This window comes from Onychostruthus taczanowskii, unplaced genomic scaffold (assembly GCF_017590055.1).
Source record: "Onychostruthus taczanowskii isolate IOZ18803 unplaced genomic scaffold, ASM1759005v1 scaffold53, whole genome shotgun sequence".
Lineage (NCBI taxonomy): Eukaryota > Metazoa > Chordata > Aves > Passeriformes > Passeridae > Onychostruthus > Onychostruthus taczanowskii.
In genome coordinates, this window is record NW_024502902.1 from 4,385,193 (window position 1) to 4,410,594 (window position 25,402).

At 42.4% G+C, this 25,402-nt stretch overlaps 1 protein-coding gene across 1 annotated transcript; it reads right to left on the minus strand.

Moving 5' to 3' along the window:
* Positions 1-462: 462 nt before the first annotated feature.
* On the minus strand, positions 463-23,920 carry ISX (intestine specific homeobox). The gene is made up of 5 exons (XM_041416971.1): positions 23,749-23,920; positions 15,849-16,085; positions 5,325-5,476; positions 1,352-1,468; positions 463-699 (listed from the first exon to the last, which is right to left on the minus strand). The coding sequence occupies exons 1-5, from the start codon at positions 23,918-23,920 to the stop codon at positions 463-465; spliced, it is 915 nt and encodes a 304-aa protein (XP_041272905.1).
* Between the last annotated feature and the right edge of the window lie 1,482 nt (positions 23,921-25,402).

Sequence of the window (25,402 nt, forward strand, 5' to 3'; positions counted from 1 at the left end):
CATGAAGACCAGAATGTATGACAAAAGTGACCAAAACCTGCAGAGAAAAGCAGTTTTGGCTGGACCTTAGGCCTATGTACAGTTTTTCCCAGGCATCTCTCCTGCCCCAAGCCATCGGTGCAATAGGGTCATCCAATGTCTCATGGCTGAGTAAAATCCCAGTCCTTTCACAGGGCTGCTTGCTGCACTGTCCCTCTAGGGAGAGGCTCTTGGTTGAAGGGTTGGGTTTCCACGGAGCATGCTGCTCCTCAGGGAGATGAGGAGCTCCTTTCTGGTCCTTGGTGCCTCTTGCACACATCCACTGGGCTGTGGCAACTCCTGGCAGCATCCTCCAGCATGGTGACCTGGCACCACTGCCACCCATCATCCCAGCAGGTTTGTTCGAGGAGAGGAGCCACACACCTCCAGGGAGGACACGAGGAGAAGGGCATCCCCAAAGCCCCCACTGCCCCGTGTCCTCCTCTATGAGGAGCTGGCACAGATCCTGCTCCTTTCCAGCTTGTGGGGTAGCAGCAAGCTGTAAGGGGGCAGGACATTGAAGAGCAAGTATGGTTTTGGGAAGGGCAGCAGCTCCACGTGGTGGGGAGCGAAGGAGAGCGTGCTGGGCAGCCAGGCAGTTGTCAGCTGTCCTTGCAGTGGTGAGTAGTATCCCATGGCAGGATAGGATGCAGAGAGCTTTCTTGGCATCAAGCTAGGAGCCTTTCAAGAATAAAAGCATAGTCTCAGGTGAATCAATATGGACTTCTACTGAGATGAAATTTACAATCAACCTTATTTGTTTCCCTGGTGATCAGTAATTAAGAAGAAAAGTTTAGAAAAACAGACTTCCTAAAACCCAGTGGTGTGTTGTCACCCAGGACACAAAGCAAAACACTCTTTTTTCTAGCCATGAAAAAACCTGTCAGGGAAAGAGCCTGTGTGGCAGCCTAAAAAAATAACAGTCCTAGACTGCTAAAGCATAGGTCAAGGTTCTGGTCAGCCTAACCAAGGCTGGATGTTGTAAAAGGAACATGGGTTTGTGGCTGCAAATGTCTTAGGTCCTCCTCTTCAGGAAATTTCTGATTATAAAGACATTCTGAATCAAAGTATGATTTACAGGGAAGTGATTTAGGAGCAAAATGGGGAAGGAACACCCTACAAGAGACACCTCACAGAATATTTATGAAACAGGTTTAATCCTATAAAGAAATGTATTATTTGATCAGTGGATTGATGGTGGGATTTTTTGTCATCACATTGCCAGTTTTGTCTTTTGCAGCGCTCCTTCTCTGGGATAGTCCCATGGCATTACTGGTGAAGCGATTACCTGGCTCTCCCTCAGTGGCTTTGACACAAAGTGTCCAATACTCACTGTGATATCTGACTTGGGAGCAGGAACAAAATCAACTTCTGTCAGATACTGAAGGCCACCAAAATTGCTGAACTTTTCATGTTTCCTCCACTTTGCTCGCTGATTCTGGAACCAGATCTGGATAACGGCAAGAAAGAAAAGGTACAGAAATTAACAGAATATGAGGGAGGAACTTCTCAAAGCCAACTACTTTCCCTAAACTCTGAGCATCAGAAAACATTAACCTCCAGCTCAGCAAAACCAGGGGCTGAATCTAAAGTAAACCACTGGGTTTGACAGAGCACTTTTCACACTTTGCATAGCATATGGGATCTCTGGACCATGATACCTTGTTTTCTACTGTGGCTCACAGAAGAAATAGGATCACCCTGTTCAAGGAAAGACAATATTGCAGCTTTTCCAGGGCTCTATGGGGAGAGCAGATCCTTCTGTGCAGAAAGCTGTGCAGTGGTCAATGCACACAGCATTCTGTTTTCCCTAGAAGGTGTGACGTCTCATGACAGAGCTCATCCACCCTGTTTCCAAGTGAACAGACTGAGAAAAGATCCACCTAGATGTCTTGCTGGGCTGCAATAAAAGTGTGTCACCAGTGGAGATGTAGTAACAGGGTTCTACCTATGTTTAGCTGGTAGCATTTGGAAATTCACATAAGGGACCTAAGTGAAAGACCCAAGGGGATCACTCAGCAATCTGAGTATGCTGTCAGCTGTCTCTTTTGCACTGGAAAGCAGACAACTAATTTTCTCTGGGGAGTTCCTTTCATCTGTCAGCTGATTTGACCAGTCTGCCTTCTGGCAGAGGCATAAATGTATTTATTGTGCAGCTGCAGTGGTGAATCTTGCTGCACTGCTGTGAAAAGCTGAAGCCCCCTTCCATTGTAGTTTGTAGCTTGCTAAGGAACTTGCTGTTTGAATGTAAGCAAGTGGCTCACATGAACACAAAGTGTTGGTTATTGAAGACAGGTGCTACTGGATATAAATATGTACGTATTTTAAGCCAAATAATGAGCAGCTCAGTTATTTCTCCATCTCTCACCCAAGAAGTAATGGAAATGTCAGGAGCCCTTTGCTATATTGCTGATAGTTAGCTGCTATACTGCTGATAGTTAGAAGTATCTGGGGTTACTGAGAGGACAGTTTTGTTTATCTGGGTTTGCATGTGTCTGGAAACTGCTTAGTCTGTACGAACTTTTCCATTCCCTTTCTACCATGCAGGAGTTATATGGTGAAACAGCACCATTTAACATTCACGGAGTGATAGAGGGCAAAGGGGCACTCCAGCCAACATTCACTCTCTGAAGCGCTCCTTCTAAAATCTGCACATGGGATAAAGTTCTCGCTTCATGGATTGCTTTATTTAACTAAAGGCAAAGATTTTAACACTTCTCAGACCACACTGCTCTTTTTTTCCCAACCAGCTCTCCAGCACCCTTACATCTAAAATGATTTCTCCATACCCAGCACAAGTCCTTTTAAGTGTGTTTTAAACCTATTCCTCATGCTCTGTCTACCTTTATCAACCAAATACACAGAACCACAGACTGGTCTCGGCTGAAATGCATCTTTTAAAGAAGATCTCGTTCCAACGCTTCTGCTGTGGGCAGGGGCACATTTCACTAGACCAGGTTGCTCAAAGCCCCATTCAGCCTGACTTTGAACACTTCCAGTGATGGGACACCCACAATTTCTCTGGGCAATCTGTTCCGGTGTCTTCCCAATCTCACCATAAAGAATTTCTTCCTCATACACAAAGTAAATCTACCTTCTTTCTGTTTAAAACTGTCACTAATAATCTCACCATAAAAAGATGAGTTTGGCAGTGTCTATTTTCATGAACCAGTGCTGATAAACATAAAATATGTTATATTTTCTTTAACTCTCCATTAACAAAATATGCAGTCCTTTTCACAGTTTTTGCCAAAAATCAATGTTTGTCTGACAGGCCAGTCATTATCTGGTTGTCCTGTTTACCCTTTAAATACTGACACATTAGATTTCTTCGAGGCCCCTGGAATGGAATGTCTCTCATGTTCCAGAACAGATTAAATATCAACACTGATGACCTAAACTACTTCTCAAGCAGCTTTTTCAGAACCACTGGGGGTAAGTTACTTAGATGTGTAGATTAAAAAATACCTGTCTGTAGTAGCTGCTGTTCAACATTATCCTTATAGAAAGTGTTACCTGACGTATTTCCAAGGATAGAGCAGAAATTATGGCTGAACATCTTTGCCATTTATGCATTATTCTTGACAATCCTACTGTTTCTATAAAGCAACAGATCAATAGAATTGATCACTTTTGGGTTTTTTTTGTTCTTATTTGACTTTTATTGAGTTTTTGATCCTTAATTTTTCTGACCAAAGCTTTGGCCTGCACCCTCCTGCTTTGCTTATTTATTTTTTATAATTTCTTGTTTCTCATGTTTACTCATACAGGATTCTTAATTTTTTTCTGTGTAACACACACAATTATACAGTTTCATCTATCCTTTTAAGCTGTTTCACAGCAATCATAACATTTGTTCTTGATTGGAGGACACAAGATTTTTCACAGTTATGAAGGGTTTCATTTGGTTACCAAATGGTTGTTCACTTACTTTTTTGATAGTTAAGTTATATTTCTGAGATGATTTAACTTACACAAAGCTTTTAGCTTTGTGAAAACCATTTCAAAGTAGCAAGAGCACATGCAAATTCTCTGTGTGCTGTTTGATTTGCATGACAAATGCAGTCAATTAAAACTATAACTTGTAACTTGAACCCAAGTTACTGCTAATTTTTAGTTCTGTGGCTGATTTCCCTTTATCAGCCAGGATGAGGTGAAAGACAGAATTTCCTCTGTCCTGTATAACTCTGTCTGAATTGGGAATTTGCCATCTGCACTTCATACATGAGGGACTTTTTACTTCTTTCATTTATATCTCAGGTTGATGTTTCCTGTAATAACTCATTTGTATTTTTCCCCATACATATTATAAACAATTTTTTTTAAACAGAAAAATATCTTGTTCTTTCATGTGATTCATTGTTCTGTGGAGAACACTGACTGGCAGCTCAGCTTGTCTTTCACGCCATTGGAAATGCATTGTTGGAGTACTGGAATTCCTAATGAGCATATTGTGGCAATGCAGGTCTAATTCTCCTTGTCACCTAACGATGAAGCAATATTATCATGGCTAGTCAATAGTCCCAGGCATGTCATAGTCAATAAACAGCTCTGTGTTGAACTTTGATTGTTACAGAGGGATATATGCAAAGAAGTACACCAATGACTATAGCATTGCAGCAAGTGCAGAAACTGCCTCATGCAAAAATCATCACTACAGTGCCTGGTAGGCAACACCAAATGCCAATACAGAGTGGTACGTATATTTTAATGTAGCAGATTTCCTATGCAGTAAGAATTTGGGGTCAATTTTTAGCTCAGTCAGCAACATTATAGTACAACTGAGGAAAACCGGATTAGTTTCTGTGCACTGCAATTATAGCCAGGGCATTTACAGCCCGTCATGTCGAAATACAGAACACTATGAAGCACTTCCATTTTGGCAACTATTTTCACGTGTTTTGAGACCCTGTAGAAGATGGATGTGGATGACAGTTTATATTGGATGAATATCAACCTATAAATGGCTGATAAATTATTAATAAATATTTTCATAAATGGCTGCTCTGTCGCTGCAGAGTCCAACAGGTTACTCATAACCATCTGTAACTCCTATTTGCTATGCATTTTGTATGCTTAGAGCTTCTGTTAACCCTTTGATTAATTCCATGTGATTAGTCACAGCTGGGCGAAAAACACTTCTTTTCGTATTTGTAAAAAGAGAACAGTGACAGTGGCCTCGTCTGTAGGGTAAGAGAGAGGTCACGTATCTCATTGGCATTGCCACCCAGGCATAAACTATTAAGAATGCACTCCAAATAATGAATGAATTGCAGTGAACATAGCCTTTTGGAAATATACTGTACCTGAACTCTGGCTTCTGGGAGGTTTATCTTTGCTGCCAGTTGATTGCGAATATGGACATCCGGGTAGTGAGTCACTTGGAAAATTTTCTCCAGTTCCTGGAGCTGCTCAGCTGTGAACGTTGTCCGGATTCTTCGTTTCCCTTTCCTCTCAACTGTGAAAAACAAGGAAAGATGTATTATTTTTTACAGGAAAAGGCCAGAGGACCACAAGAAGATTCAGAGATGCAGCAATTTCTGTATATTGCTCTGCAGTTGGGATGGCATCTTGGCATCTACAACTCCTTCTAGACATGTACCTATCATAGGTGACTGGCTCCTGACATTCTCTAGCAGACAACGTGAATACACTCCTTTATCATTAAAGGAATGAGTCAAAAGTATCCATTTGTACTTCTAATTCCATGGATTCACTGCATGTCAACAGCTACAAACACCTACGTATTTTAACCACACGAGCCCTGCAATGAGTTTGTCACCAAAGTCCTTCAGTGTTGGACCATCCATTGACCCCTGACTGACTGCTGTTCTCCTTCCATACCATGCCTACAGCAGCAGGGATAGCCAGCAGTTTAACTCTGCTGTTGCAAAGAAAAGGTGTTTTTCTGACTGTACCATTGTGGTGTGGGGACTTTCTAAACAAGCTTAACCTAAAGAACCTAACCTTAAAAATAAGGCCTTAAAGCCCATGCAGAAGTTTAGCTGCTGTGAATTCCAATGCTCCATTGCTTCACCTGTTGTGGTGTGATCACAAAAAGTACTTCCCTAAACACTCCTATACTGTTTTGAAAAGGCCCTCCTATACCGGGATATTTTACTTAGATCACAAACTCTGTATAGCACTTGATATAAGTTAGAATGAGGTCTCAGTTGCTCTCTATGATGCTGAAGGTCTTGCAAGGAAGAGGAAGCAGCAGCTGCAGAATGTGGAGTTCAGCTCATCCCAAAGCTAGAATCCTCTCTGGTGCACAAATGGAGTATCTTCCAGCTGACTCAGAGTGACCAGCACAAAAAGCCAGACCCCAAGTATTATGAATCACAGGGTTTTTTCTACTGAGCTCAGAAAGCTGCATCTGATGGGTGCATAAAAATTCTATTATTATTTTACTGACTGTGATGAGCTTGCTACTCAGTGACCTGAAGTAATTCTCAATGAAACCATGTTGTTAGAGAAAATTGCTATTCTGAATGGCTGTTTTTGGTCTTCCATGGTCTGATGACAACTAACAATTCATACTAGGTAACCAGAGGCATACTCTTTCTAATGGGAACAATTAACCAGCTTAGCCCCTCAAAGAGACTTGGTACCTTTTGCCCCTTTTGTTCAGCCATTAGCATACTTTGGAGGGCTAAAACAGTGAAAAGGTAACTAAACGCCTAGGCCAACATAAAGTGAGCTCTGTGCCAACCAGAAAATTACATTTTTCATTCTGTAGGCAAAACCTCATTGTGACTCTGTTGACACAGAAAATAAGGATTAAAATATTCTGTTCATCAAGTTGGTAGGAAGGAGCCCAGACATGATACCATTGTGAATATTTCATCTTTTCTAAACCTTTTGGGGACTTTGAAAGGAAACCAGTCATGCAACAATAACTGAGGAGTGTCATTTATCATGAGTGTCAATATTACCATGTCTCAGAAACAGCCTAATAAAGCTGATGTCCAACACAGTTAAATCCGTATCATTAGACTTTCCACCAGTACTATTCATTAAACTGCAGCACTGGCTTCAGTCTCAAGAGAAAAATGTTATTTCCACTGAATCTTGCTGGCACTATGGGAGCAGAGATTTGAAATGAGAAATATTTGTGTTTGTTTATGCTGAAGGTACAAAGGGCACCTTCTCCTAAGAAGCCCTGATTACATTTACTTGAACCTTCTCAAAAGATTACTGCAAAGGGGGTTTATTGCTATATGCAAGAAAAGGGAAATATCACTGCTGACAGCAGAAATCTTAAGACACTACATCCTCTGTAGATGAGACAGGATTCCCAGTTCATAATGCCGTTTCTTGTTTGGAAGATTTTCACCTCCCATTTAATATATGGCTTACTATATTCTGTCCTGCTGGCACCTGAGAAATGTCCAGGACTAGAGCATGTGGCTTCAGACAGAGACATGAGTTTCTGGTGTCTCATACCAGCTTCTTGGATATGAAAATGACCCTTATAACTTGGTGATGAGCAAAAGAAACTCCTTATCAATCCACTCTAAATCCTCCACATTTTTCCTTCTGGAAAGGTGAACTGTATTATAGACAAGACTCTTATGTAAGGGGAGGATCTGCACAGTGCTGAGAAGTATCAATCCTACTAAAACCAGACTTTGCAAAGCTGAAACTCATCAGATTGAACAAAACACAGTAACACAAGGTCAGTTATGGGCCAGTAGAGACTGAAGGACTAGCTTTGATTTTGACTATATATGAAATTAAACTGCTAACAAAATAGACTCCTGTGAACTAATCAAGACTTCTGCCAGCAGGGAATATAGAAAACTGTATTTTTTTTTAACAAGTAATCAGTCATTCTATTTTTAATTTTTTTAAAACTATTAAGAAATGAAAAAAATCTGGGACTCTACGTTAACATTTTCTCTTGCAAGATGAAACTTTCTCTGACTGTAGCTTTGATAGTTCCCTTTGCCTTGGGACCGCAGCTTAGAGATCCCATAGCAAACAACAGCATTCAGAATTACAGTCTAATAAAGAATGTGGGTGGAAGATGTAAGACTAGGAAGTGTTGGAAGTGTAACTTTGGCTTTTCAAATGTGGCTCTAGAGTCTCTGGGGAAATAAGACTCTGTCTGAGTTTCCTGAGCTATTTTTTATGTAAAAGCTGGGAATATTCAAGTGTGCTTTTATGCTCCGTGAAAGTCATTTGCAGGTTAGCTGGCTGTTGAAACCAAGCCTGAAAATACGAGGCAGCTAAACGTGTCAGCATTTTCAGATGCTTAGAGATACAGCTGTCTATACATTGCCTTACTGTTGACATTGGAAGGGCCAGATTCTCCATGCTGATAAAGCAGTATAGCTCCTTTAAATTCAGTATCAGACTTATTTGTCCTTTGCAGATCTGCTTTATTACTAAGTCAGACTGGAAGCAAGTTGGAACATAAGAACTTTGTAGAAGTAGAGATTCTTCTTGAAGGTGCACAGTGGAGGGATGAGATCAATGACTACAAGTTGCAGCAAGGGAAATTCTGGTTACATAATAGGTTTAAAATGTTTTCATAATGAGGGTAGTCTGATGCGGACCAGGAGAGGCTGTGAAGTTTCAGTCCTTGCAGATACTCTGAACTTGACTGGTCAAAAGCCTAAGACTCCTGACCCTGCTTAGATTTGGGTTTGGACAAGATAGTCTCCAGAGGCCTCTCACAACTTACTTTGTTATGTAATCTCTGATCTCCAAATAACCATATTAAGTAAAGCCCCCCCAACATTCCTTCCCTAAAAATTAAGGGAGCTTAGGGCATTAAGGCCTTAAACTAAGCACAGCTCAAAGCATCTGATTTGCAATTGCTTATATACACAGTTTTAGCTTAGCATATTGCAGCTTATTTTCACTGTCCAGTATAACACAGTTTCAAGAAATTTGAGGTATGAGCAAACCAAAACTGATGACTACTTCTTGTAGAAGTTTGTTAACATTTGCAGTTTGTAAAGCAAAAGCTGCACAGGTGCAATAATGCTATACTTGGGGCAAATTTCTTCTTGACTACATTCTGTAGTAGGCAAATAACCTGTGGTACACCTTGCACTGCTGTTTCTTTGCTGCATATCTGAACCAGCTAGAAAAATGCTGCCTCAGGGAGATCTCTGCAGCTGCATGCCCCATTTGCACTTACCCCAGTAACAGCTAGGACTGTATCAAGCCTACTTCAGCCATACACTGGAGGGACAGGGAATTAAAAACACAGGAGAAGGGCTGGAAATCAGTACTACCACATATTTGCCTTGAAGTAGGTAATCCAGGAAGATGAAAACTGGTAGGATCAGTTTATCTTGCTGCAATCTTCTTTGTCATTTCTGGACAGACACCCTCTCACAGTATGCGACAGCCAGATCCAAAGATTCTGCATCTTCTTTGACAAGGAGAAGGCAGTTACATAAGCAAGCAAGTGGCTTTAGCTATATATCCTCAGAAATACATTTTTCTCTGTGTAACAAAGTTGACTGTATCATTTTTTCTCAGAAAAAAACTCAGGTGTGTTGAAAAAGAGCCTCATTATATCTGGTTAAGTTCTGTTTCATCGTTTTTTGCCTTTTTCAGAGTTCATCTCTCTCTCTCTCTCTCTTTTCTTTGTAATTCAGATATGTGGCTCCCCCAGCCAGTTCCTTCTTGTGGCTTTTCTGAATGTTGTTTTCTTGTGGATTCTGCTCAGGGCAGACAGCCCCATAGCACAAACCTCCAGTTATTACAGAGTGCTGATGGCGTCAGGACAAAACCTGCTTGTCTGTATACAGGGATGTGCCCGTGGCAGTCCCTCTCCTAGTTAAAGAAGTGGTTCATGGCTTTCAAAAGAGCTTGTGCTGCAATATTTAGGCATGAGTATTGCAGTGTGGCTAATCTTTATTAAAGTGGTTTTTCAGCCTGAGAAGGACTGGCATAGCCAGTGAGACTGATCCTAATTGGATGGGTACAATGTGCTCCAGATAGAGCCTCCTGCTAGTGAAACACAGCATTTAGCATCCAGCTGCTGCCTGATCAGGCATTGCCAAAGTTAATTCAGAGAAGCACAACTTGAACTTTTAAAGTCTTGACCTCCTCCCTTCAGTCCAAAACTCCTTCATGTAGAGTTGCTTCTACCATGGCGCTGAGTACGGCGCCTAATCACCTGACATCAAGACTGAAATGCAGAGATGTACAGACTTCAGGGGTGTGAGCCAAAAATACCAGGCTAGAAACCTGTTTAAGCAGGCTGTACAGTGGTGGTCAGGGGAGTTTCTTAAGTCTGCTTGTCAGAGGAGTTGGCAAGGAATAGACAGTATGTACGAAACCATTCATGCAGACAGTTTGTTGTGGAGGATCGTGCTCACCATCAACCTTGAGTCCCTGGTGAATTCAACCTTTCCTGTCTGCCAGACAAATGATGACAGTGTTTATAAATGCTGCTGCCTGAAATGATGGTGTGCATAGCTCTGGCACAGCCATTGGTCAGCAGAGTATCTGAAAGACGAAGCAAACCATCAGATCTGAACCCAGGCCAAAGGGCCTGCACCTTCATGAACTCCTTCAGGCGAATGTGGATTTGGGGTAGATGCATGTGTAGATTCCTTATGCAGCTAAATCTCAAGCTTGACACTTGACACATTCATTTCAGTGAATGTTTGCCATAGTCAAACCTCAGCTTAAAAGCAGTGACCAGCCTAAACCAATAATGGTTCTCACCAAAGGAAACACATTCCCCACAACTCTGGTCCAAAACCCTTGTGAGAAGCCAGCCATTTGCAACAGGGAGAAAGCTGAGTTTATTGCAGGTTGCACAGACAGCCTGTTTTTTTCTCTTTATTCCTGATCTTTGTGAGTATTTGTACATGCAAACATCTAGACACTAATCAGGAATGTTTAGCTACATCCCTGCCTCTGCTGTTTCCCCTTTAAGCATAAAGGGCTTGCTAAAAGAGTAGGTAAAAGACCTGCCCTCAATTTCAAAGAACAGTAATAAACAGTATCATATCCCAGGGCTTTAATAAAATGTTCCAGGACAATTTTGGAGAAGCCAAATACTCATTAAGACCTTTGAAATAAATGAATCATGATGTGCCATCAGCTTTACAAGTGGTTACACCATACAGATTCAACTAGAAGGAACAAATTAACCTCTAGGTCCTGTGTAATGTACCCTTTGGATCCAAAATTCCCTGGAAAGAAGGGACTGCTTGAGGAAAGTGTTGAACGTTAACATTTGCTTTAAATAAAGAAAAGTCCAAACCCAAAACCCATGAGGAAACAACACAAAAGGAATTTATGATAGTCCCCAGCTGCTGACAGCTTTGCTTTATTCGGTGCTTACTTGTACCAGTGAGACTTTTATGTCAACGGAGTTTGAAGGGTGAGAGGAAAGGATTCAGGTTTTCATTTAATATCCAGGATGTCATTATAAACAGTCAGTCTTCAAAGAGGGAGAAAAAAAAAATCAGCCTTCAACAATACCTCAGGTAAGCGCACCAAAACAAGGTCAATGGTTTGGGGCATTTCCAAGTGTATATAGAGGAACACTGCATTTTAGAGACACAGGGCTGCAGGGACTATTCACACAGATAAACAAAAGGCTGGTAACACAGCTAATGGCAGCTAAATTATATATACGGGCATTTCTTTTTTTTTTTTTTTCCTCCTGCTTTTCCTTTTCATTTAAAATTGTTTCCTTTTGTTCTGCAGGACAATGAGATGCTTGTGCCCTTTCTCACAGTCCCATTGGTGTCGTCTGGGCAGCTGATACTTACCTGGGATTGTGATTGCACAGTGCTTCATTGTCTCTTGGGTGTTTCAGAAATGCATTAAGGTAAGTCAGCATATTGAGGAAAAGACTGTTCCATGAGAGATAAACCATGCTGTTTCATAGGGGTACATGGATTTGACCATATTGTCCACAAATGAATAGTACAAGTGAATTTATGACTTCAGAAAAAACATAAACATTGAGCTAAGGATGTCTGCAACTGGCAGCAGTACAGAGGGAACATGACTTATACTGGACTTCCTCCAGAACTGAGATTCTCTCTATACTTTCTGTTGTCTTTATGAAAATTGCCGCCAGAATTCATCAATATGCTTTGGGATCACAGATGCTATCATAACAATAAAACAATTAGATTAATAAAAAGATCCCTGAACTCACAGTCAGCAATGTGCAGAAGATTTTTGCTATGGAAATATTTGGGTGATATTGACTCATTAGGGCAGCCTTCTGTACAGCAAATAATGAAGATATGAGCTGCAGGAAATAACATGAATCTCTGAATCACATGTGAAACTGAACCCCTCAGTTTCTGGTGGAATTAGGAGCCAGCTCTGTTTATTGAAGCATGATCTATGCAGTCCTTGAATTACTGCCCAGAGAAGAAACCCCACACGACCAGAAATCCACCTGTGTCTGACGGTGATGCTGCTACCTGGCTTCTCCAAGGTACCAATTGCTCCTTTGCTTGAGCAGAAGACTGGAACCATTATCTGTGTGCAAGGCAGGGCACACTCACACACTGCCTTTGGATGTAGTTACAGTGCACACCTGCCCAATGTATACAATCAGACCTAGCATGTGTAAAAGACTCATTGCAAAATGATTGCCCAAACTAGGCTGGGATCCTGTACTTGGCAATCTCCACCAGGAGCTGCTGCAGGCAGGCAGATCAGGTAGGCATGGAGGTGTGTTATCATCTCAGGCTCCAGTGCTCTACTCTTCTGAACTGGCAAGCTGAGTCCCAGGGAGGTTAGAGCAGAGAGAAGTAATTAAAAAGAAAGTGGAAGCTCAGGATTTGGGTATTTACATAGACAGGTGCTGAGAGGGTGACCAACAACCACAAGAGTTTGCCCTGTTTGCTCTGACGCGTTGAATACCTTGGCAGCGATGGTGGTTGCACACGGCAAAGGGGCTGCAATGACTCATCTCACAAAAGCTGGCCCAAACAGAGTCTGTACCTGCAGTTTCAAAGTAAGGCCTTCTTTCAAATGATATCCTTCTAAACCAGATTTTATCAAAGCTGTTTCTCCTTCTAAAATGGGCTCTACAAATGCTGCTTTCCAAGAATCTAGGTTTTCTGAAAAGCCTCTGCTGAGATTTCCATGCAGAAGGCCACAGGTGAAGGCATACAGCATTCAGAGTGAAGGCACCCAAATTCAAGTAAGGGTTTAGCAAAACTAAATGCCAATGTCAGCATGTCTCCAGCATATGAGGCCTCTTCTTTTTTTTGCTTACAATGCAGCCTCTAAGTTCAAAGTACAAGAGGCATTGCTTCCTGCAAGTGGTTTGTGATAAGGGCATAAATCTATTTAGCACAAATGACACTGCATTTCTAAACCGCTTAGTGGCAGAAGCCATTTTGTGAGAAAAGAAAAATTTTAGGGAATTGTTGCAGAATTTCCTGGAAGTATGCTCCAAATCTCATACTCAGGGTCACAGTCGGGGTGCTCTTGTTATCTCAGACCACATGCCCGTGAAGGAGGCTGTTGTCGAAACCTCCTTCTCACCTTTCTCCTCCCATACAAAATAGCACCAAGACCCAGCTCTCCTGCCTCCAAGGTGATTGTATAGCACACCTGATTTCTTCTGTTCCCTGACAACTAAACAGATGTGTGTGTCTAGACAGAGCCCAGGGCCCTTCCTCACAAACAATCAATAGATGTGTGCTAAGAGAGAGAGGTGAGGGAATGCCCCGCTAAGGGCTTCTGATGTCTTTTCACATCAGAAAGGTCTCCTGCTGCTGAGGTTGGTGATGTTCCTCTGAGTGCTTACGGGCATTGCTGATGTGGGGTGAGGGAGGTCCTGGGGACACCTCCATGGATACGCTATGGGCATTTGGGACTGCCAAGGTGCCTTGTCAGAGGACCCATAACTGACCTGTAGCTGCCATGCCAAAAGCATGTCTGAAGACCCCACAGCTGACAGGTGTATCAACAGAAGTTAATTTGCTATCAGCTGGACTACAGACTGCTTCCAGGGATGATGCAGTCTACCCTTCCTGCAGGTGTTGTTGCTGACTTTGTCTGAGAAAGGGGATACCTGCCAGAGCCAGAGGCAGGAGAAAAAGAACTGCCAGCTCTTCCCCTGTAATGTAAAGTGGAAGAAGGGGGCTGAAACTTGAGATACAGGGAAGTATTTTAAACCCAGGCCTCCAGCTCTCTGCTAGGAATGACAGTGTATGAACAGGATCCGAAACATCATTGTTTGCACACTACAGGGAAAATGTCAATCCAATGCTTTAGGATTCTCCCGCCTTCTCCAGCCAGTTTCTATCAAAGGCTTGGCAACTGCAGGAACCAGTAGTCTAGAAAATGGCAGATCATTAACCTCTGCTTGGCTTCAAAACCTCACTGTGACCAGGGAACAGAGGGATTTTGTTTAAAATGCCTTTAGAATACACGCTGCCATTGAAGGGGGCTGCTCATGTTGGCTCCATTTTGTGCAGATAATTGCATGCTTCCTCCCCTGCTTTACTGATGAGGCTGGTACCATCATGCTGCTGGTCAATGAGGCTAAGTGCCAAGTCAGGATAGCTGCCTCCCAGCTATGGTGTGATCCTTCTGGCTGGAGACTCTCTCGTATAGAGAATATGTGAATATTCTACTTTTATACTCAGAGGCAACTCTGAGAGCCAGATGCATACAGCCCTGGCTCTTCTAGAAGGAGGCCACATGATTTAGCCCTGCTGTCATGAGCTGTGTGCAGCTTACAGGGCAGAGGAAAGCTAAAATTTCCAGTTATCTTACAACGCTTCTCCCTGCATCAAGACTGATGGCTGTCTCATGCAGAAGGAGGAGGTGACAGCAGTTTGTCACAAGACTCATGTATACCATGGCAGCAGTGGCAGAAACAAGGATTTCCTTTCAAATGTATTTCAAAGAAAGTGTTGCTTCTCCTGCCAGCTTGCAGTGTATGGAGCAAGGATGATGTGTGAATCTCAGGAAAGCCAGCTGAGTAACCCCACATCTGCCATCTTCAATGGACTTAAACGAAATGCCTTCTTTTCCCTGGAGTAAATAATAACAAACTATGCAAAAACACCTTTTTTGGTGCTGCTGAAAACCTGTTTTCTGGAGTATAGTACGAATGTCTGTATTTACTTTTCCTCAAACACAAAGAACTTAGAGAAATTGTTGTCATATGCTGCCAATTAATTGCCTGTTAGGAACTTGTCTTGTTCAGGTACCACGTATCCTGCTGAGCCTGAAGTCTCTGTGCAACATATTGGAAAAGGATATTTGTACTGTCAAACCAGTGCTTTGGCTAAGATATAGACCACTATTTACCAATGCTCACAACTAATTAAATTGGCAGCATTGAAAATCATGCCTGACACATCCCGCCAGATCTATTGCCTGTCGCCAGTTTGCCTGTGTGCATGCTGGTGACCTCTTCATCACCTCTACAGTGGGTCCAAGGTGTACAGAACACATTGAGCTGACTCGGCTTATTCACCAGCCTCTCTCCCCATGTTGTGCAATGCACATTTTCCAGGAAATGGGCGTTGCACAACCCTGGCAGTGAGGCTCAGAACGTGGTAACTCCTCACACCCCAAGCAGGAGGGCAATAAACACCCAAAGCAGTCCCTACCACTAACACTGGTACAGAGTTGGTAGGACTGAGCTGGAACTTTAGCTCAAAGAGTGGCTCTTCAGTCTTTTGATGGCAAGAATGAAGAACTGTCTCTGTGACTCATCCAGAGCTATGACCATCTACTGTGACTCAGCCAGTGGAAACACTCGTGCTGTCTGTTGCTTGGTATCGCCATGTACATAATTGTAAGATAACAGCTGTGTTTTGGGGCATCGAAGGGGAAAGTCTGGATACAGAGGCACTCACCATGAAGTGGATGGTCCACTGGGAAACCACATAGCTGATCTTCCTCATGTTTTCTTTTGCCTTCCAGACGTTCACGTCCCGTGTCCTCACCCAGTAAGGACACTGGGTTGGCAGTAGGTCTTCTGCAGTGAGTTGCCTGCACTCTCCTTGCTTTGGCCATGGGTGCAGCACACGTGGGGGGAAGAAGCATTTTGGCTGAAGGTAAGTCACAGTCAGACTGACTCCGGCTGCTGGAATCTGTGAAGGACAGAGCACAAGACAGCTTTGAATAAAGCAGCCACCATTCAGCACACCTTCCAGTTTGTATGAAAAAAGTGCTCTAGCTATTGTACCATTCAAGCCTGATCATATTTAAAACAGCCCTAATCCTTCTGTGCTGTACTTCAATGCCAAGATTACCTCACATTTCAGAAACAGGATCTTGGTGAATTTGACCTCCAAATCTTGCCTGTTTTCTGCTTCCTTTCACCTTAAAATTTCAATTGTCCTTATAAAGAGATTTTTTTAAAAAGGACTGTAAAAAATAAGGAGACATAACCAAAAGATTGAGAAGTCTCAGCTTCCCTGTCAGCATCCAAAATATTGGCTGCCTTTTTGGAAGAACTTGGAGGCAAAGTGGATATTGAGCTGCTCTGAAAATCTGTCAACAAGATTGCCATGGAATTTTCTGGATGCCAAATGCTTTTAAAAGTCTGGTTCTTTCTTAAATGTCCTTGTAGTTCATCTATACCCTATAGGAAAATGGGCCAATTAATAGGCTAAAAGTCAGTGTCTTCCCCAATTCAGGTCCCTCTGTCCTTGTTTCTCCATCTGGGCTGCCTGCTCCTCTGATTTAGGCATCGGACAATTCTAAAGGCAGCCTTTGCCCATGCTGTCAACATTTCCCCTCTGCCTTTGTGACAAGTGATGCTGGTCATATCTAGAAAGCTCAACTTTCAGCCAGCTCATCTTTGTGAAATCACCTGCATGCTCTTGTTGACAGGACAAACAGGAGAAGCGTGTGTTGGCCTATATTCACAAAGTGCAGCTGTAACATTAACTTAGATTTGAGCATGGACATTATAAACAATCTCTACAGTAACCTCAGCAGCAACCAGTGATGTCACGTGCTAGGACACCTGACCCCAGGTGCTGAGGAAATTGGTCCCAGAAGCCACAATCTTTCTTCAGCCATGGTGCTGCCTTATTACTAATATACCATTACCTCAGCGTATAGCAGGGGCACCACAAAGATCTTCCAGGTAACTTCTCTGCCCTCATGAATGTAGTATGAGTTCTTACTCCTCCTTATGAATGTAAGCAGACCTTGCACAGCCATGCACTGAAATGTAGCACGCTGGGAAGCCTCGAGGTTTATAGTAGTGGGCTGCCTGTGGCTGTTAGCATCCCAAGAGAGTTACACCAAATACCCCACTCTCCACCTCCCCTTTCTGTGCTACAGCCTTGCCATAAACCCTGATGCTGAGTGTTTGATGTGCTGCCTTTGGTAGTTGCAGTCATGGCTCAGTTGACTCTTCAGAGACAAGAGATCTGTGTCTGTGCTGCTTTAATGGCAAACCTAGAATTTGCTCTAGCTCTCCTCCCCACCTGGATTTCTTTGCTTGGAAAGCCAGAGTAAAACGCAACACATAAACATAATATGCCCATTGGGGAATTTAGGTTTCATGGTTTGAATGGCCTGGGAGCAAATATGACAGTACAGGTTTGTCTGCTATTATTGCCAAAGAACATTAAAATCCTAATGTAATAATGGACTGCACTCCTGAGAAGTCTCCCACATCTGGGCTCTGAAGTTTGCTGCACCTGTGGGTGGTCTCCTCTCCCTTCTCATATCTAAATGGCAGCAGGTGTGAGCCACTACAGGCTGTACTCAAAAAGACTCCAATTTTTAATATATATTTTATGTATATATATGATATATATATGTTATCTCTGGCATTGGCAAAACATCTAACTTTTTAGACTTGTTAGAGATTTATTTTCTCAAACCAACAAGTTGTATTTGAAAGCAACTTTGGAGCAATGATAATTATAACATCTGGAGACAAAGTACCCAATTCTGATTCTGCTCTCACTAAGAGCTCACACAATAGGAGTTTTATAGAGGGCTGACACTTACATGAAGAAAACGAAGTTATAAGAGCTCCAAAAACTAGCCAAAGCTTAATTTCAATAAAGAATAATTGTTCAAATGTTATCTATTTGAAATATCACCAGCCTCTGAGTAACCTTCTAAACACAATCACATGTGTACAGTCATGGGGACCTTAAAAACCTGGCCCACCTCTGCATTTGAGGTACATTGTGCAGAATAGGACTAATTTTATTCCTTTAGTATCAACTAACTTTGAGTTTTCTGGTGAGAAGACAGGTGAGGTTTTGAATAATATTTGTGGGATAAAAGAGAAAGATAGACCTGGTAATGGTCACTAGCATGAAGCAGGGGTCGAATAACAGATGATCAGAGGATATCAGTACTGGCATAGGTTCTTAGCCCAGGATTTCTATCTTAGTCTCCCATCCCTAAATTAAGGACTAGTTGCACTTCTCTGCTAGATATGATGCTGTGAAAAATCATATATTACAAAAGTGATGATGCTTATATCCTACAGTAATGAAAAATGTAAGGGTAATGTAAAGCACCTAAGCAAGATACTCTTGTGGGGAGTGATTAAAGCTTTCTAAGAATGACATTAGCATTTCCTAAATTATAGAAGACTTTTCACATGTCTTTATTCTTTACATACAACTTTCCTCCCCAGTATTTTTTTCTGAGATGCTCACATACCCCAGTGATGAGCACAAGTTATGTATAAGCATGGACAGAGCAATTACAGACTGAAGTAGAGAGAGCAGGGAGGAAATGGAAGACAGTCCCAGGCAGATCAGAAAATGCCAATGTCTCTGTGAACTGGTGAAAAGGAGTGGGAGCATCTGTTGTTTGAGATCAAAGAAGTATGAATCTCAAAGTATGAACCTCTGAATTAATAAAGGAGTTTTTCTGGAGGATAAGATTGAAGGCAGGTAATACTGAGTTTACAGCGCATAGCTGAGAGTTAGGAGCCCCAATCCTATTTGCATTGCAACCTTCTCTGGTGTTTGTTGTTCTGACCAAGTAAAAAGCCCGCCTGAAGTGGATGCTTTTTAGGTCAGCCTGAATTTTTTTTTGTATACATTCATGTGACTCCAGCAGGGAGCTCTGAAAAACAGGTATAAACTGGCATGGGGCAAAACTTCCTCCAGAGAATGTAGTTTTCTTTCTTTTCTGATTTTCCCCCAAAGAAGGCAATGACATTTCAGCCAGCACAACATGAGATACTTGTTACTGTCATGCACAGAAATTACTTTGACTTGTGGCTCAAAATGGTCTTTTTTGTCTTGACTTTCAGTTGCATAGGAAAGGATGGACAATTTCAGGCAAGATAGTAGGGTTTCACTTCGAAAGCAGAGGTTATTTCAGATGACCTAAGTTCCATTTAAGCCTTGTGTAATCACTGGAGAGAGACAGACCTGAGGAGGCAAAAGGTTTATGATTTTAGGGTCTTACTAAGGCTGTGAACAGGGAAGAGTCTATCACTGAGAAAGGGAAGCATATTTGGATTGTGGTTTTTTCTATTTCTTCTACATATTTTTCTTTCTTTCCTTTTTTTTTGCTTTCCAGGTTTATTGGTTTTCCTTGCAATAGGTGGGGTGAGTTGGTCTGATTGGCCAGATGGTATCTGTTGAGTTAGATTCCTTCATTTTGTTTCCTCTTTAGTGATAAAGATGGGTGGAGTGTTGCTAAAGGTGAACAATCACCATATTGACATTTATGTGTGAAGTGGTGGTTGTATTCCTATTAATTTGCATATCCTTAATATAATGGAGCATAAGACAGGCAGAATGACGAAATTACCATATCTGTTACTGCTTTCACTATTAATTTCCCAGGTGTAACACTCTCATCCCAAGCTTTCCCTGACTTGATAAAGGATCTCCTGTTGGTGAAACCTCACTGGCAGAAACCAGGGGAGTAATGAACAATCAGTTCAGATGTAATTTCAAGTACATTAAAATCAGGTTCCCAGGAACTTCAGAACAACTTTTTCTTTTTCTTTTTTTTTTTTTTTTTCTGAAATAGGCCTGATATTCTTCTGTGATTTCAATTTTTCAATGAAAGAGTTGGCACAAAGGAGGAGATCAGCACTCACTGGGTGTTTAATGTATTCCTTGCAAAGGCCATGGTTACCCTTTCTAAGCATTGTGACAAAAGGTTGTGAGGAAAAGCACAGACTGCATACTAAAATGTCTTCTTGTCCATAATTTTTTTTTAAATTTGGTAAGAGTCTTTCAATGATTCCAACAGTTTCAATAACTGCAGCTCCAGGTCCTCTAGCTGTTGTGTTTGTGCAGTGAACTGCCCTATGACTAACACTGCAACTGGAAAGCCAAATGCTTCAGAAAACACTGCACACTCCTTATTCCAAGTCCCACTGGAACCACACTCACAAAAACGTATGAACTTAGGAGTCAGACCCAGAAATCTTCCCATACAGCATCAAGCCCCACCATTCTGTGAGAGGCTTGCACTATACATCACAACATCCTTTTTGCCAGAGACTCAGAATAATTTGTTAGAAGCAATTCTAGAAGTCACCTGATCCAGAACCCATGGGTTTTCTTGGGAAACTTGGTTTGCACCCCTCATTTAGAATCATAGGTTGGAAAAGACCTTTGAAATCATCGAGTCCAAACATTAGACCACCAAGTCAAACCATTTCTGACATTCTGCACCTTCTGCTCCCCCGGTCCTACCCATCTCCTCAGCTCATAATGACTAGATTTAGACTCCAGGACAAGTGTGATCTTGGTACTGAGACTGTCTACATCAGGTGGTAATTTCTGTCCTCAGTATTTACCTCACAGCAGCCTATGTGGATCGTCCTGTCTCTGTCTCATATGAATCATAGCTTTGCTCAGATAAATACCATAAAGGATTGTGGGGAATGTTCTTAAAATCCTTAGTAAGATATAACTAACCCCTGACCTGTAGCACTTCCTTCTTTGCTGCTGCTAAACTGTTAAGAGAAAGCAGCTGGATTTGTGTCCCATCCTGGAATTTCCAGCAAGTTCCATAGCTCATTTCAGTTCCCTGACCTTGGCCAGCACTGAGCCATACTAGACGTGGCCAATTACTTGCACAATTTTTTAGTGACAGTGTTATATGGCGTGAAGCTGAACGACTTAGATGAAATACAACAATTATCCCAAGATGTACAGCACTTCTGAAATAAATGTAACTTATCTGAATAAATCACAGTTCTGCTCAGAAAGCAAAGGGTAATAAATTTAGGTACCACATTCTTAGGTAAGAAACAAATAGTGAAAAAGTTTTGTTTTTATTTTTTTAAACTTCCTTGATCAATTGCAAATACAAAGTACAACAGCATTTTGGAATATTTCTGCAGCTTTCCTGTTTTCCCACGTCCAGTAACAGTTAAGTGAATCTTCACATGTATATACTGTTTTCATTAGTTAATATTCTACATTCCCTTAAGTTTATGAATCCAGCCTTGCTTTCTAGCAGGAGAGAGGAGCCACTATATTCTCTTGCTACAGCTACAGTCTCTATCTGGTGTGAAGGTGGTGAAGAAAAGCAAAAGGCAAGGCCTGGTGGTTCTGCCTGCATCGCTTTCGAGATGAAAACTGACTGCATGCTCAGATGGAGCAACTTGTGGTGAGGCAGCACTGGTAGGGCAGTAGTGCAGTGCCAGGAACCCACCCTGTCCTGCATGCAGGCTCGTCAGACCCTTGTGCTTGCACTTAGCTGCGACACACAGTAAAACCGGGCTTCAACATATTCATTGTGAAAAAGACTTAATGTAAAAAGGTCCTGTCTGCTCCCAGAGAACACTCTCATGTTGTTGAAATGCAGTTCTGTTGCCCACGTTGTGAGCAAGCACTGACTGAATTTTCAGCGGTGTTATCTGTCTCACTTTGGATCCAGCGGCACAAAGTGACTGCCACAGGCCCTCAGGAAAGGACTTTCAGCTCACACAACCACACTGCCGAGCTCACAGCAGCACTTCTCCCCCTTCACAACCTTTGGCACGTGGGCCCCACTTCATCATCAGGAGCATCAGCCACGTCCTTGTTCACCTCTACAAACTACCAAGTTCTTGCTTCTCTCAGGTTGTCCTGTTCCAGTTGGCAAAAGCAGCTTAAGGAAACCTCCAAATGCTCCGGTCCTCTAATAGTACCAGTGGCAAAACAGGCAAGCAACACTTGCCAAAGCCTTCAGCAACCTCATTTTATCTTTGGAACAGCTTTTTCCTTCGAGCAGATGACCTGGAGAGGTCCCCCCAGTTATCCTATGGTTCTGGGAAAAAAAACCAGCAGAATGCTGTCTCCCTTTCCCAAACACAAGTGTCTATGGAAAGCTGCAGTTACTGCAAAGGCAGCAGTGGTATGTTCAGCCCCAATGCAGTGAGGTGAGTGGTGGGCTGACTGCCACCCAGTGAGGAGATGAGCTATCCTTTGTCACAGATGAACAAAAATAAGTCCAAATCTTGTGCAAAGCATGACTGAGAGTCAGTGTTAGGGTGCTGGAGTCCAACCCCAGTAACTAATATTTCAGTAGTGAGTGGTTTCCCTCAACATTAGGTCTTGTTTGCTTTTGGTATCCACTTTGGACATAAAAAGAGATGAAATTATGCAAATAGACAATGGTTTCTTGGACTGGCAGGCTTTTGGAAAAAGACTCTCTCCCTTGCTAATGGGCACCTCATCCAGTGTCCTGGGAAATGGGGTCCTGATCCATGAAAGTATCTCTCTATATTACAAAAAATAAAGTGTAGCATTAAGCTTTATTGAAAGCAGTTGAGTGAGAGGTGAGTGAAAATTTTGTGCCAAAAGTCCAGGTCGTCTTTTGTTTAAGTGGATCTGCTTGTATACATATTTGTTTCTTATGGAAAAATGCAGATTCAAAAAGATGAGAAAATACTTAATCCAGAAAATGCTGGATGTTGTTCTTTGTTTAACGAAAGAAGGAGACAGTTTCTGTGAGGGTAAAAGTTCACTCAAGGCCAGAGTAACTAAACTGTGAAAACTGAAGTCAAAAAGTCTAATGCACTTGCTGGTTTGCTAAGATCAAAGTCATACAAGTTTTCTACTAGCTGTTTTTATTTAGTTCATGAAAGAACCTAGTCTTCATGATTATAAAAAAAAAAAACAAACAAACAAACAAACAAACAAAAAAACCCAAACAAACAAAAAACAGATTAAACATATATGCTTTCTCTTTTCTTATTCCAGCAATTGGGTTCTAACACTCCGGTAGCTACCATTACCCTTACAGATCATTTCTCCTGCTTGAGGGTGAGTGGTCAAATTTATCAGAAAAGGATGCTGATATTAAGATTTGGCTGTAATTCCAGACAACTGTCAACTCCTGGTATAAGTGAAACTCCAAAAATTATGTTAAGCTGCAGCAGTCTTAGGCTCACTTCCTGAGTCTGAATACCTGTCCTTATGACACACATTCATTTGTCTTTTCTCCCCCCTACTAGATAACAAGAGTATTGTTTTTTAAAAGGAAAGATGCTGTATTTTTTACACTATATAAGCACTCCTCACTGAAGAGAGCCACCTGAAATAACTTGTCAGGTTGCATACTCACCTCTCCAATGACATTGAAGCTTTGCAATGTACCAAACCCCAGAGTCCAATCTATTGCGAGGTTGAAAGCAAATTATTTTTAAAATATTATTTCTGCCTGTGTAATGAATGATTTGTACCCAGTAAGGGAAATCCCAAATTCCTATAAAAGTTAAAGAATTAAAATTCTAGATGACTGAACCTGACAGCATTTGGGACCAAAAAGCAAGGAGCGTTTTTATTAAGTTTTGTGACTGGTACTTACCAAAGGCCAAGGGTGACCCTGCTTTTAGGGACGGAGGTCTCTCAGCGTAGCTACTTCTGCTCCTGGTTTCGCTGCTCGGGACAGTGCTGGCAGAAGGTTTCTTTAAGATTTCCTCAATGGAAAAGGCCAGGCTGGGCTTCCTCTGTCCAGCACACAGGCTGGGGTCCGTCATGCTCCTGCCCAGGTGGCCGTGGGACGCAGAGTGCTGTCGCGCAGCACGCCGAGGGACACGCGGCTGGGACGGGCCGTGTCCCTCCCCGGCCATGCCCGGGTGGCAGCAGAGAAAGGCGACCCGCAGCTCAGCACAGCCTCCTGGCAGCCGATCACCCCGGGACCGGCACCTGCGCTCCCTGCCTCTGGGGAAGGCACTGTTGGAAGTGGGGGTTAAAAGTCTCACCGACCCCACCCACCGCCAAGCGTTCCCCCTGCCTCTCGTGTTTACGGAGCTCTGAGCAATCGTAGGGCCGTGCAGGAGGAGGTGTGCTCCTTGCAGAACCAGGAGAAAAATGCCCTGGGAAGGGTTGCCTCTTGCTGGTAAATCCTGTTTGTGGGGTAGTTATCTTCCTTTTCTGCTTTCAGGCTGAAACCTGCAAAAAGCCCACTAGATTTGTTCCATTACGGAGTTAAGAAAATAATTGGCAGGACAAATACTTGACCCTCGGGCCATTTACTAGCAAGAGAGACAACCTGTAAACTTCTCTCGCGTACAAGGAGGTGTCACATAGCTTCCTCACCAGCAGTTCCCAGGTTTTCCTTCAGCCATCCCTCCTAGCCATCAGCTTTGGTTCAGATTCTCTTTTCTTCTATTGTGAAAACCCTTTGAACTTTCCAAGCAGGTGCTTTTCAACATCATCCCTTCTTATCAGTCACAAGAGAAAAAGAGATGGCCCTTGCAACACGTGTAGGAATAGGAATTAGTGCCTTCTAACCCCCACCTACACTTGTAAAGAGAAAACATTATTTTCTTTCCATCCTAAGCTAGGAGGCAAGCTAGCTTGATAATCATCCTACCAGTTGCTTAAGCCTCCCAATTAGGCATCCAGCACAGTGGGAGAGTTCCCGGTTAATGAGGGTGAATACCTGTGATTCCTCTCCTGAGCCACTTCTATCTTCTTGTTAATTTTTATTTTGGGAAGAATGTGGGTAGATACACTCTTATTCCTTCTCTCTCCCTCCCCCCGGGGCATTTCTTGCCTTCTTCTGGGATTGCCCCTCACCTTTTAAATTGCTATGGTCGTTTCTCCCTTTCCTGCTGGCTCTTCTCCGTGCCTTCCTTATCAGGCTCTTATAATTGTATTGGCAGTCCCTGCCTTATTTGTCCAGCGAACTGACAATTCTTGAGCTGATATCCCATCATATGACCTTTTCATGGAGTGGAGACCAAAATTACTGTGTAACCAGGGGGCAATAAACCACACCTGATAAGATGAAAGGCTTTCGGCTTTTTCCAGATTCTAGATACTGGAAAAAGGGTGGGGGCTGACGAGGAAAAGAACAATGGAAGAGGTTCAAAATGATGCAGCCAGTTGTGAAGAACATTTAATTATCTGATTTTATGAATCAAATTCTCCCCGGGCGACAGGATAGACCAGTGAGTGTCTTTCACACTGACAACACACGTGGTGGAGAGTGGGAAGTGTTTTCATTTGTTCCC